We start from the raw sequence: 13,872 nt of genomic DNA, 5'->3' as shown, positions 1-13,872 counted from the left end.
AATATTTTATGATGGAAGCATTCTGTACAGATCACTGCATTTTTAAAAACATATCTAAAACCAAAAAGGAGTACCAGTATATGTAAGAAAGCCTTTTTATGGCACACAAAGTAATATTTTCCACAGTAAGAAGAAAGGAAAATTGATTTTTTAAAAATTAAATTAGAAGGTAAGCAATTATATTCAAACAGTAATTATCACTGTGAGTGCTAAATATTTTAGATTAGATTAATCTCAAGTGGCAAAATGCATTTGTCACATGTCTACAAGAAAAAAAATTTAATTCAGCCAAAAAAACAAAGAGAAAAATAATCAGTATCTTAACAAAAAAAAAAAAAAAAAAAATCACAACACAAAATTTCACCAAAGGTCATGCATTAAGATCCAAACTGCAATGTTTTCAGTGCCAGGCAAGTGCTTGATCTTTTCAGTGCTCCATTGACTTCGGTGAGAACTCTGTGAGAATAAGCTTGCCAACACAAATGATATTGAAGGGAATTATTTAATTATTTTACCTTGTTTTCCTTCAGAATACATAATTACTATGGAAAATTTAATTACCCTAATTTAAATCAACTACCTTTTTTCTAATGCTTAATTTCAATTAAATCTACATAATTGGGTTTCTTTACTCAATTTTCAATTTTGTTTCAAGATTTTTTTTTCAAAAAGCAGTAAAATAAAATAAAATAACAGAAGAGCATCACCTCCTTACATGGAAAGCTTAAAACAATAAGCAGACACAACAAAGACCAACATTACAGAAGAATGTCTGAAATACTAACCTTCTGCACAGGGTACAACTATCAAAGCTCTGTCAATAAAAACCGTGTTAGTAAGATGCTGGGCCACACCAACACTCGATGCTTCACGAAACTTAATATAACATACTTTGGAGGAAAAAGCAAGAGGTGCGTTGCTGCAAGATAAAACAAAACAAAACAAAACCAACAATTAGTCACATTAAATAACTGTACATATGTATTTTTAACTACCACTCCTTAAGAAAAAAATATGTTTTAGACTTCCTGGAAAAGTTGGCCAAAAGGCAAGCATACATAAATTTACTAATTTCTCTACTTACTATGTCACCGAAAAAAGCTTAGGATAGCACCTCCTCCTTTTTAGTGGAAACTTACAGAAGCTAAAACCTCAAACTAACAAAGCTAATTTTCTTTTAGAATGTTGCTGAACAACATCGACCAGTACATTCCAAAATACTATTCTAAGCAGTTGACACATTCACTCGACACATTTGTCAAGTAAATAATTCATAGTTCGTCTTATAGTCCTTCCCCTCTACTCTACCCTGGTGAGACCACACCTGGAATACTGTGTCCAGTTCTGGGCCTCTCAGTTCAAGAAGGACAGGGAACTGCTGGAGAGAGTCCAGCGCAGGGCAACAAAGATGATGAAGGGAGTGGAGCATCTCCCTTATGAGGAAAGGCTGAGGGAGCTGGTTCTCTTTAGCCTGGAGAAGAGGAGACTGAAGGGTGACCTCATTAATGTTTATAAATATGTAAAGGGTGAGTGTCATGAGCCAATGGTAGGACAAGGGGTAATGGGTTTAAACTGGAACACAAGAGGTTCCATTTAAATTTGAGAACAAGCTTCTTCTCAGTCAGGGTAGTAGAACACTGGAACAGGCTGCCCAGGGCGGTTGTGGCTTCTCCTACTCTGGAGACATTCAAAACCCACCTGGACACATTCCTGTGTAACCTCATCTGGGTGTTCCTGCTCCAGCAGGGGGATTGGACTGGATGATCTTTTGAGGTCCCTTCCAATCTCTGACATTCTGTGACTCTGTGATCTTTTTTCCTCCAAATAATCCTTGTTCAGGAAAGCCAAACAACAAGCTCAGGCATTTTTCAGTGGGACCTTCACATATTAGCCCATAATAACCAGTACTCTTTCTTAGGTCTTCACGAATGCATTTTCATTAATTCTTTTTAAGATAAAAACAGTTCTTGAGAGTTCTTTCAAATGTTAGGTCTTAGTTCACTAATGTAAGAAAAATCCTTTTAATGATCTGCATTAGCTGGCATAGTGTAATACAAGGTAACGCTGGAGGAGACAGGAGGAATTAACTATTTGGCTAAAAGAAGGAAGAAAATTTGTAATTTGATTTTCCATTACAAAGTATACCAACAGAGATGTCAGAAGGCACAACAGGTTAATATTGTAATCTTGATCAAAATTAAATAAGTTTGCTTTTAAAAATGCATTTCCTAGTCACTGTTTGTAATCTTTACACAAGCAGAATATTTCTTCATATGAAGGAAGTACAGGTGAAATCTTCAAAAATAGAATGCAACAGGATATTGCTGGAACATCACCAATTTCCATTTGAAAAGACCATCTGTCTTCTAGCAAAGCAGTAACTCGTGGAAAATACACCGCATACATTGTTTCATCCTGAACCTCTCTCAACAGAAATAGAAACACTCGTCTACTTACTGGAAGTACTAAAAGCAGTTCAAGTTTGGCCCATCTCATCGTGTAGTCCCTCAAATTCCAAGCAGGTACTCCCTTTACTAATTAGATTTTAGCATTTAAATACAAGCTTAGAAGTTTTAGACACATTATTTCATCATATAAACTACATAAATGAACCAGGAACATAGTCTGAGACAGGCAGACTGGTACGTTTCTGGTTACCAAAAACATAACACCTAGGCAAAATATCTAGAGCCAGTCTACTTCAGAATGGCATTCAGAAACACTTATGATGGAAAACTCTATTAAAAACATTGCAAGATTATTACATTTCTTCTGCCTATTTATTTTGTTTGTAGTGGCCCATGTTTTCAGTTTCAAGTTTCCACATTCAGGAAGGAAAGAGATGTACAGAATGGCTTCCAAGCCACCTGTAAGGTTTTGGCACAGAACAGTTTCCATCAGAGGTGACACTGACCTATGACTTTCTTGATACTCAGCAGAAATATTTGCATACAACTTCAAATCTTGTATATTCTGAAGAATCAGGCTTTGTTCACTTCAAAGATATTTTTTGCGGCTCCAGGGTTCTTTTGTTTGTTTGTTGCACAAAGGGTATAAGGGGGTTTCTGTGGGGGGTGTTGGGAGGAGAGGGTGTTTTGGTCCTGATGTTGTTGTCTGTGGTTGGTTTGTTTTTAAATACACATGTCAGTGTTGAAAGCCAAATGGCTGAAGCCTTCACTTAAGATTCTGGGTCCAGACTGTTGAACACTTTTAACATTTCCTTTTTTTTTACTTTTGTTTTCATTGCTAACGCAAGAACATAATGCTGTTCCAGGCAGTTACAGGTCCCATAAATAATTCTTATAAATTTCACCAACTATAGAGCCAGTTCTGACAAGTGTACCTTTTATAATATTCACCCTCCCTGTATTTCCTGGATTCCAATCAGAAAAGCTATGTGAAAAGTAGGTTAAAAAATATTAATATCATAACACTGTTGCAAACAAGGCTCTAAAAACAATTCTGGGTACAAAGTGTTTTCTGAAGGTTACAGAGGACAAATTCTGCATCAGGAGACCACCTCTGCTGAAAATACATCAATGCTGTGTCTACATCGAGGGAGGTGATTAAGATCCAAAAAGTTCTAAAATTCTAGAAGGTTTTACAGGGATTGAGTCCCCTCCTTTTATGAAATAGGCCTCCTAAACCTCCCTGGCAGTCTTCTTAAGAAGCCTTTCTTGAAACTGAAAAGTCCTATTCTGTTTTAATCCTTTTGTTCTCCTTTTTTTTTCCTGCTAACCTTTTCTGAGGCACAGTTGAGGTACAGTCATAGTCTTCTTCCTAGGTTTACAAAGCACTGATGCAAAAAACCAAGTCCTAAATCCCTGATTCAAGGTTGCTATAATCCAGTTTCACTGGGAAAGCAAGAAAACTTTAAAAACTAAATAAATAGCTAAATAGCTTTTAGATATTTCTGCCATTTTTGTTTTCCTTGTAGAGAGACAGTGAAATTCATCTTCCAACAGAATACCAACCAATCAGAAACACTTTGTAAGAATGACCTATTCAGCAAGCTACCGGAAAAAAATCAAAGAAAACGCTACAGAACATCCCTCTAAGGCTTCAAATTTTCTCGGGGTGGTGGTGGTGAAGGAGACAACAGAAAACAATAACTTACCAAAATCAAATGTTATGGAATAATTGTGCAGATCTCATTTAAATATGGCTCTGTGCATTTTATGTCAAATGCCTCATCTATACTGCCATCAATGTCTAAGAAACACATCTGTGTTCTAGCCTCCAAGACCACTGTAGACCATACAGAAGCAAACAGTATTACACAGCAGGGCTTTCAACACCTAATGGAGACAGTTTGTGCCTCCCTGCTTCCACATAATTCACTCTGTAAAATACAATTGTTGCTCAAAAAGCCTCTTAGAGCCACATTTGAAGGCTTATCACTACAAATGAAATTTTGAAGGCTCCTCTGAAACACAAGACTTTAATTGGATGACAACTGTACCATAAAAGCATGACTGGTACTAAGAACCTGATTACAGACATCACTGGTCTCCTATTACAGCAAAAACCAACTCTCAGCTGTATGAGCAGCTGGCATACTGGAGTACATACCCAGAGCAAAAGATCTGTCACATCCTGCAAAACAGCTTCAAATTTCTACTGTACTGCAAATTGGAAGTGATCTACAAAAGCTGGTCTCAGTCTTGTTCAGAACTGTGACAAAAAGAAACTATCTCCTCACAAAAGTCAGTTTAAACAGCCAACAGAAAGGCACCAAATTAATACTTTCTTGAACAACACCTTTTGTAAATTTAAATACAAGTATCTTTAGGCTGTTAAAAGTAACACACAACAAACAGACAAAAGCTTCAGGCAATATTCTACGGGGCAGGGAACACAGTATACTCTCTCATGCCCTTGCATATTCAGATGTTGGCATCATGACACAAGCGTGGTTTCTCAGAGACCTTTTGCACATGCGGGCTTGCAGTGGGCCTCCTTCCTACCTCCTTAATGGTTTTTGTGTATTTCCATTTGACAAAAACTCTTGAAGTTTTGAAAATGGCAAATTGAGGAGGAGTTATTAGACAGTGATAGCAACTCTCATGTTGGGAATGGAGATCTCTAACCAAATTAAGGTCACACACTAGTATTCAAAACTTCAGGACTTTTTACTCAGACTTTGTGACAAAATATAGGTGACAGCAAAGCCCCACAAAGCCCTCCTCTTCTACACAAAAGTGGCAAATCCACATGGAGGTCCTGGCGCAGTAACAACTCTTATTAGATAAACATGGGCTGTGGTTGTAATATTGTTTTCTGTTCTTGTTGACTTTTTCATCCTATCTAACCATAATTTTCCAAGGCATTTTCATATACACCTAAACTTTCTTTTATAACATTTAAGCCTTTAACTTCAGGAAGAACCCAGAACTCAACTGGTAAAATCAGAAACCTGCAATTTAGTCATCCTGCTTTCCTCAAGGTGTAACCCAAAGAGAAAATACTACACATACAAGCAAATTAAGACACCAAACAACAAAGAAATCGTATTTTCTGAAAAGACTTTACAGTCATGCCTTATTTTCATTTCTGAGCACCTTTCATACAAACTTGGTTAAAAAAAAAAAAAAAGGGTAAATTCTCAAAGGGTCTCTGAATATCCTTATTCTCAAGGTTAAAGCTCTGTTTATGGCACAGGGAAGAAGAGATGACCAAATGGTTTGGTAGTGCAGTGGAATAAAAGTGGTCTTTGAGCACTGAAAGCCACCTATGGCACTCTTTAAGAGATCAGTCTTACAAGGAAAGGGTTAAAAAAGTCTCCTGAAATCTAAGTTTCTTCAGCAAATTTTTCACACCAGTGACCAAGATGGTTAAACCAATACAGTAGACAGATACAGCATGATAAAATACAAAACTCTGCTGGTCTCTTTAAGATATAGTAATCAAATACAAATTAAAAGAGTGGATTAACCAAAAGAAAACCCAAAATGTACCCTTTTCTCACCTTTGCTTAACTTAAACCTGTTTACTGATGTTATTCAAGGCCCAAAAACAGGTGCTTTCAATTTTTAGATTAAAGTTTCAATGGAAAGTGTTCCAGAGAGCAGAACAGTATAGTTGCACAATCAAGTCAAATTTGAAATTTTCTTGTAAGAAGACAAGTAAATACAAAGAACAGCCACCAGAAATTAGCATCTCTGACCCTCTGAAAGATGACTTATGATAATGTTTTTTCAATTGAAAGAAATATTGCTTTCCATGCCAATGAAGCCTCACTGACAAGTAGCTAAAATCAGGAGGATGATCATGCGGAAACAACATCTTTAGTGCCAAGAGTTCCCAATGCCCTCAACACTAAATCTGAAGGTGGACTGCGCACAGCGCACAGAGGCCTCTTTGGAACATAACAGTAATAATAAAGTAGTATTTACTGCCATTCGCGTTAAGTGTGAAAGCCTCAAATACACAAGACAGAAACTTCCCAAAGAGAACTAGCCTTTCAGGAACATGGCACGTATTAAATCCATCCATCTCAAAGGAGTGGCTGATTAGCAGTGACTGAAGAAACTGGAGGGCTTTGACCAATGAAGATAAAACAAGAAATGACAAACTACCAAAAAGCAAAGCATGATTTAACTCAATAGTCACAAAAAAGTCCTTCTAATCAAACTGAGATCCAAAATAAAGTACCGTAACAGAAACTGCTATTTTAAAAGAACACAGTCTTAAGACACTAACTGCTGGAAAAAGTCACCGGGTTCAGGAAGGTTGCTGGGAATACTGAAGAGTCATCTTTAAAAGCCTGTACTGTATTTAATGTGCTAAAAATCTGAGGTGGTTTCTATTTAAAACAATCTGTAAATAATTATATTCAGCAACAGAGACCTCCTTCAAGTTTTTTATGGAAATTGTCTGCTTCATCCTATAAAACCAAGGTACATGTTAATGACAGCACAACTGTAGAAAATGGGTAAAAATTAACTCTACTCTCTAACAATGCTAGTTCAGACCACCATAGCATAGGCCTGTACTTTGGTCTACAATCACTGAAGCACAAAACCTACATGTGCCAGAGACTTCAAAAACCTTCTCTTGTTTCATCCAAGTCAGTGCTAGAGTGCTTCATAACATATTAGAGTGCAAAAGTGATATCAAAGGAATTTCATCTAAGGTGGAAATTATCACCTGATCACTCACCACTTCTACAGCCCTCTTCGGTTGCTCTGAGAGAGTAAAATATAAGAGGACTAGGGAAAAAAAAAAATCCAAAGCTAATATGCAAAGCTTATCTTCCAAGAATAAAAAATATTTTTAAAAACAAATCAAAATCGTCAAGACCAAAGCTTCAAAATGGTCCATGTCCTTGAGCAAATCAATGCAGAAATACCAGAACATGACTTGTTCAAGACCTGCTGCTCCAGCGGGATACACAGAAATCTATGAGGCCGATGGGATTCACCCTGGAGCACTGAAAGAGCGGGTCAATGTCATTGCGGTACCTCTCTGTACTATTTTTCAATGGTCTTGGGACATTGGAGAGTTGCCAGTCAACTGGAAGCTGGCAAAAGTCTCAATTTTCAAGAAGGGTAAGAAGCAAGACCCTGGTAATTACAGGCCTGTCAGTCTCACTTCAGTACCTGGTAAAATTATGAAGGTTATTCTGGGAGTTATTGGAAAACATTTGAGAGACAACACAGTCACTGGTCATAGCCAGCACAGGTTCGTGAGGGGAAAGTTTTGCTTAAATAACTCAAATTCCTCTTAAGACAAGGTCACTCACCCTGTTGACCAAGAGAAGTCACTAGATGTGGTGGGTTTGGATCTCAGCAAAGCTTTTGATACTGTTTGTTACAGTATCCAGCACACAGCTAGACATGGTGAGCAACTGGCTGACAGTTCGGGCTTAAAGAGGTAGAGTTAATGGGGTTCCATCAGCCTGGCAGCCAGTCACCACTGGGGTTCCCCAGGGTTCAGTTTTCGAGCCACTGCTCTCATACGTTTTCATAAATTTTCTGAATGCAGGAATCGAATGTACATTAAGTAAGTTTGTTGATGATAGCAAACTAGAAGGAGCTATGGACTCCTTCCAGGGTAGAAAGGCCTTACAGAGATACCTGGATAGACTGGTGCTGGACAATCATCAGCTGCATGAAACTGAACAAGAGCAAGCACCTGATTCTGCACCTGGAATGTGCTAATCCTGCTTATATGTATAAACTGAGGGACGAGAGGCTGGAGAGCAGCCCTGTGGAAAGAGAGCAGGGCATCTGGGTTTGTGGCAAGCTGAACATGAGCCAACAGTGTGTCCTGGCAGCCAAGAAGGCAACTGTGTCCTGGGTGTATCCAGCACAGCATTGCCAGCCGGGCAGGGAGGTGATTGTCCCGCTCTGCTCTGCACTGGTGCGGCCTCACCTGGAGCACTGTGTGCAGTTCTGGACATCTCAAAATAAGAAGAAACTTCAAACTACCAGAGTGTGTCCAGAGCTGCGTGACCAAGATGGGGAAAGGCCTTAAGGGCAAGACTTAGGAGGCACAGCTAGGGTCACTTGGTTCGCTCAGCTCGTAGAAGAGAAGGCTGACCTGATCACAGCCTTCGGCTTCCTCAATAGGGGGGCAGTGGATGGGGAGGTGCTGTTCTCCTCTTTCTGGTGACCAGGAACAGGACACAAGGAGACGGAATGAAAATGTGTCAGGGGAAGTTCAGATTGGGCATTAGGAAAAGATTCTTCACAGAGAGGGGGATCAGTCACGGTAACAGGTTCTTTGGGAAGTGGTCACAGCACCAAGTCTGTTACAGTCCAAGGAACATCTAGATGATGCTCTTAGTCATGTTTTAGTTTTAGGTAGTCCTGCATGGAGCAGGGAGTTGGATTCAGTTATCCTTATGGGTCCCTTCCAACTCGAGATATTCTAGGATGCTATTTCCTTTCAATCAAAAAAATAGTTTGGTTATTAAAAAAAAAAAAAAGGCTACTTATTATTAATTGACTATTATAAATATTACCACAAATTCCTTAACATGAATGCCCTTCTCTTTTATGTACATGAAATTATGCATACAGAAGAGAACACAACCTCAGTCTACTCTGCAAACTCATCTTAACTAAATAAAAATATTTTGTGTGTACACTGAATATTTGCAACACAGAAGCAAAGAGAAAACAAGTTGCAATTCTACACTATGCAACACATACTTTTACTTCAGTTCATTGCTTAATCTATTTAAAAAGTCAGAAAAATACTCACTTAATATTAAAATATTTATTACTCTTGAAACAAGAATTGTTTGCTTAGTTTTTTTAACTATATATTTCTGGATGAAGGCTAGCAAATGGAGTCCCAATCTCAGTGAATGCTTTCACTTAACTTAGGTAATACGAATACTCTCAGATTACTGAAAGCTATTATGTCACCTTAGTCCTATTCCTCAGCATGAAGTAAATTAAAAAGAGCATATTAATATCTGTTGTTCAGTAGTCAAAATCCGTGAGACCTGTAGTTCACTAATTCAATTTACTGAATTATGATTTTCATCTAGAAATCACACTAAAAAGTGAGTTCCCACTACTCCATGAATATAGCAAAATTCATGCTCTAGAACACATCAGAAGTTTGGATTTCCTACAGAACTGTTTTTAAAGCTAAGACTGGGATAACATGATTTTTTTGTTTGATGTTGATTCTAATGTAGAAAGCACGTTTCCCTTTTAACTGAATGAACAGCAAGAGTTTATTTTTTAATCTAGGCCCTAAATCATTAAATACTTCAGGAAAAAACAGAAGCAGAAAATAATTTCAACAAATCACAGACACCAATTGTAGCATCTTTTTGCCTAGGACACCTTTGCTTCCTGTGCACTCATCAATTAAACACTGTTTTCTGAATTCATCATAATATTATTCAAATATATTTTCAGAGTCAATAGGAAGCATGTATTTTTGGTTCACAAGAAGGACATTTGAGAAAATAATTGATTTCTTTACAAGGTAATTATTTGAAAGTCAGGTCAAATGTCCATAGCTATTAGGCAAGGAAATGTGTATTTCTAAAAGCTATGCATAAAAACTGTAAAAAAAAACAAAAGTAAAATAGTAATCATAACCCTGCATGCTAAGTGCTAACTAAATTAATCACTTAGATCTGACGTTTACAGCATTATAACCTTGACGTTTCAAAGTCAATCCCTACTATGGTACTGGATTTAATATTTTATATGTATACACACCAGCGAAACTGTATACATAGGCGCAAACATGATTTGCATATGAATGTCTAGAAAGTATCTATTTTCCTTTAGATCTGTTATATAACCTAGTGAAAAATAAGAGTAACAAAAAATATATCCAGTCAAGAGAAAACTGAAGTCCAAAATAAAACCCTAGAAAACCGGATAAAAATCACCACAAACCTATTAAAGAGTGCTTAAAAGTCAGTAAGGCTGTTTTAAGCATATCTTTACAGGAATGGATGTCTATTACATATACTTGATATAGATATTAAATAATATTTCATTTTTATGGACGGTCCTCATTCAAACCTACTCACATGTAATGTAGTAATATATAAAATTGATGAACACCAACTTTTTTTGCTATCCAGTTTTAAAAATAGAAATTTTATTCATCTGAATGTGTTCTTTGTATTAAAACTGAGGTAACTGGATGTGAATGACTTCCTCCCCTTTCTGCTATCCATATTTTTCATTTAAAAAGGAAAGATAAATGGTTTGAAAGGACACATCTATCATGCATGTCTTAGAATAACAGATGCATTAAGAAAAAATATTTCTTTTCCTCCCCTGTTCTGTCAATCATTATCTGCTCGGGAGAAACACCACTTATTTTGCAAACCTCAGTTATCTCCCATACGAGGGCAACCCTGGCACTCAGCTCACATAATAAGAACAACCACAATTTAAAGAAACATGTAATGTCCGGTATTAACCTGATAAAACCTGCACAGGTTTTATCAGGGGCATTTCTGAGCACGAGGCAGGGAAGGTTCCGACCCTATGTGAACAGCTACTTTGGCTTCTGTTAGAGCGGCCCCTTCTCGGAAAACAGAGCCCTTCTAACAGGACAAGAACATTTTATATATATATGTAGATACACATATAGTTGGTCCTTCCGACATGCAGAGCCCGGGCAGCGCGGCCTGGCAGCCAGCCGGGCGGGGGTCGGGCCTGGCGCTCGCTCGCTCGCCCGCCCGCCCTCCGCTCAGTCCGAGCGAAGAGAAATGTCGGCCACAGAAAGGGGCTCAGCAGAACACGAGGAGGAAGAGAGCTGCGCTGGGGCCCCATTCCGAGCAGGCAGCGGGCAGGCTTCTCGCCAGCCCTTCGGCTGTGACTCCGTGCCGGCACCTCCGCGGGAGGCCGCGGCCCTACCCGCCGCCGCGGGCGCGCAAAACCCGCCGCTCTGGAGATGCCGCGGCAGCTCCCCCTCTCCCGGCCGCCATCTTAAGTGCGGGCGAAGCTCCCCTTTCCCTGCCGCTCCTGCCACCCGAAGGAGTGGGACCACGTGACCCCTTCCCCCTGCGGGGAGCCTTAGTGCCCACACTTAAGATGGCACGTAGAGCCTTCTACCTCCCCTGTCCGCCCGCTTGGCCGCTCTAGGCCTCCTCCTCCTCCCAAGTTTCTATCGCTCCGGAGGCCGGCGCGGGCCCCACTTACTCCGGGGGATAGAGGCGCAGCTCCTCGATATCTCCCAGGAAGCCGAAGAGAGTTCGCATCTGCTCACTGGTCACGGCGGAGGAGAGGTTCGTGACTTGGATGACGGACGTGGGGCCCAAGGGGAAGCCCAGCGGCACCCCGATGCCTCCGCTGTTCATCATGGCGGAGCCTGCACGACCGCTCCGCTCGCGGCGGTGCCACACACAGCCCGAGAGGCGGACCTGACGACACAGAGGAGCGCGCGGCGCCTGCTAGAGCGTCCTCGTGCGCGGGCGCTCTAGCGGCGGACTCGAGTGCTCCGTGGAGGAGTTTCTGGGGAGGTCGCTGACACGCGCACTCCCCACCAGCGGAGCAAAATGGGGATCCGTGTAAATTCGGGGCACCGGGGGGCTTGGGTACAAAACCACACCCCCGCAGTAGGTCAGGTTTGAATCCGTCCGTTGGTCTGGCGTGAAATCCACTGAACGGTCTGCCATCAAGTTAAAATATGCCCACAAGAAATGGAAGCAAAAAGAAAATAGATTTCCTGTTTAAATGCTCGTTTGGTAGCCAAGTTGACTAAGAGACAGTTTAATTACCCTAAGGAATAAACTCTTGAAAACACCCTAACTATATTTAAACAGGAAGGGGTTGTAATGGAATAAGCTGGTAATGGTTTTGTTATAACTTGAGTGGGAATCTATCCCGATTAAATGGCTTTTACCTGGAGTTACAGTTCAAGCTATCTTTAAAAATTATATCAACTGTAGAAAATGAGACTGGGCACTGTGCGTGCAGGCGATTGCTATTAAGGATCCAGCTACAGTCTTTCTTAGGTGCTGTAGAACTGTGCAGCTTGGCAGTGAAAGAGTGACGGTTTCAGACATGAATATTTTAGCTTTCAAAACTTTCCATTCTCCAGACCTGAGCTGAGAAGGGACTGAGGTATTATTGAACCTATCTGGGCTGCAAAGGATTGCAAATTTGTGATACTTCCGTGAGCAAGTAGGTCAGTGGTTATGGAATCTCCATAGATAAGCCTGGGTAGTATTTCCTTTATTGATGCTTAATATGTTACAGAATGTTAAATAATTCCAAGCAATTTTCAGAGATTTATTTTGTTTAAAAATGCCTATATATAGTTTTCAGATAGTACTTCTTTCAAAATCATAATCAGTGCACTCATGTTCTTTTTCTAAATGGAATCCATATTCCATAAGCATAAGATTTAAAATCAAAGTTAAATCCTTTCTGTCAGCCATCCTGGTAACTATTAACTAGCCTATATTTAGAGAAGTTGAATTGGAGAATTCAAGGTCTCTTGCTATATATTGTGCAAAATTAAACACTGGTATGATTATTCTATCTATAGGAACATTACATAAAGAATTCCTGTGTTTTGACTAGTACCTCTCATTCAAAGTTGGTTAGCAGAGGTGTAGAAGTTATTACTCTTTTGAACATTCTTGTTCTTTCTCCTTGCATCTCTCAGTGGAAGGTAGCAGATAAATGAGCTCTGAAATTCTCAAGTTGAAAAGTTCTTTGATGTCAGAACTGACTGGGATACTGTCCTTCGGGTAAAGCCTTTGACAGTACATATGAAATTTGGAGCTACTGGTCTGCATCACAAAAGCAAAACAGAAGCAAAACACTGTTTAAATATTTTCCTTATCAGTCCCTGCCATGGGACAAAATTAGCTTGGAAAATAATACAAATGGATAAATAAGTTTGGATTTTGGAATAGTAGCAAAAAATCCCCCAAAAACCCAATGCCAAAAGCTGTGGTTCGCAGAGGCTGCCATTAAGTGCCAGAAGCAAACAATTACTCTGTTTTAGTCAAACTGTTAAAAACTTGTAAATGTTTAAGAGCCACTCCCTCTCCTATAATAAAATACAGAGCTATTGAGGGGAAAAAAAAAAAAAAGTTAAATAAAATGGGTAGGCATACAAAAGGGAAATTATGTACAAGCAGTGACCTAACACCATCTTCTCTCTAATCAGTGGTCAACAGACCTGCATTAGCACCTCCTTATGGGTTGCTGTAGGCTGAGAAATACTTCAACTGTGTTCTGAGTGGATTAGTATATGTAGGAACTTCTTTTCAATTTTGCTCACCTGTTTTTATGCTTCCAGTAACTGTATTGGTGCACTTAGAGTCAGTAAAGAAATAATTTCATTCTACCTTCACCTTTCTTGTAGGGGCAATGGTGTCAGGTTAACTAGCAAAGACAAAGCATTCCACACCTGCAATTCCAAAAT

The 13,872-nt window shown here is 39.5% G+C and overlaps 1 protein-coding gene across 5 annotated transcripts in view; it reads right to left on the bottom strand.

Annotated features, from left to right (window-relative positions):
* Window positions 1–11,900, bottom strand: part of SREK1 (splicing regulatory glutamic acid and lysine rich protein 1) — a 36,185-nt gene extending 24,285 nt beyond the window's left edge. For 3 of the 5 annotated variants that reach the window (XM_065861561.2, XM_071802459.1, XM_071802460.1), the window contains exon 1: window positions 786–877. Coding sequence is in view for 1 of the 5 variants with exons in the window: in XM_065861559.2 (XP_065717631.1) it covers window positions 786–919; window positions 11,634–11,794 (295 nt within the window). In the remaining 4 variants the exon portion in view is untranslated. Of the gene's footprint in view, window positions 1–785; window positions 920–11,633 lie in introns of those variants that run through there. The other 2 variants (XM_065861559.2, XM_065861560.2) reach the window with 2 other exon arrangements.
* Between the last annotated feature and the right edge of the window lie 1,972 nt (window positions 11,901–13,872).

The sequence above is a fragment of the Patagioenas fasciata genome, chromosome Z (genome assembly GCF_037038585.1).
Source record: "Patagioenas fasciata isolate bPatFas1 chromosome Z, bPatFas1.hap1, whole genome shotgun sequence".
Classification (NCBI taxonomy): Eukaryota; Metazoa; Chordata; class Aves; order Columbiformes; family Columbidae; genus Patagioenas; species Patagioenas fasciata.
The sequence above is the reverse complement of the archived record's forward strand: the minus strand, read 5'-3'. Positions and strand labels throughout refer to the sequence as shown.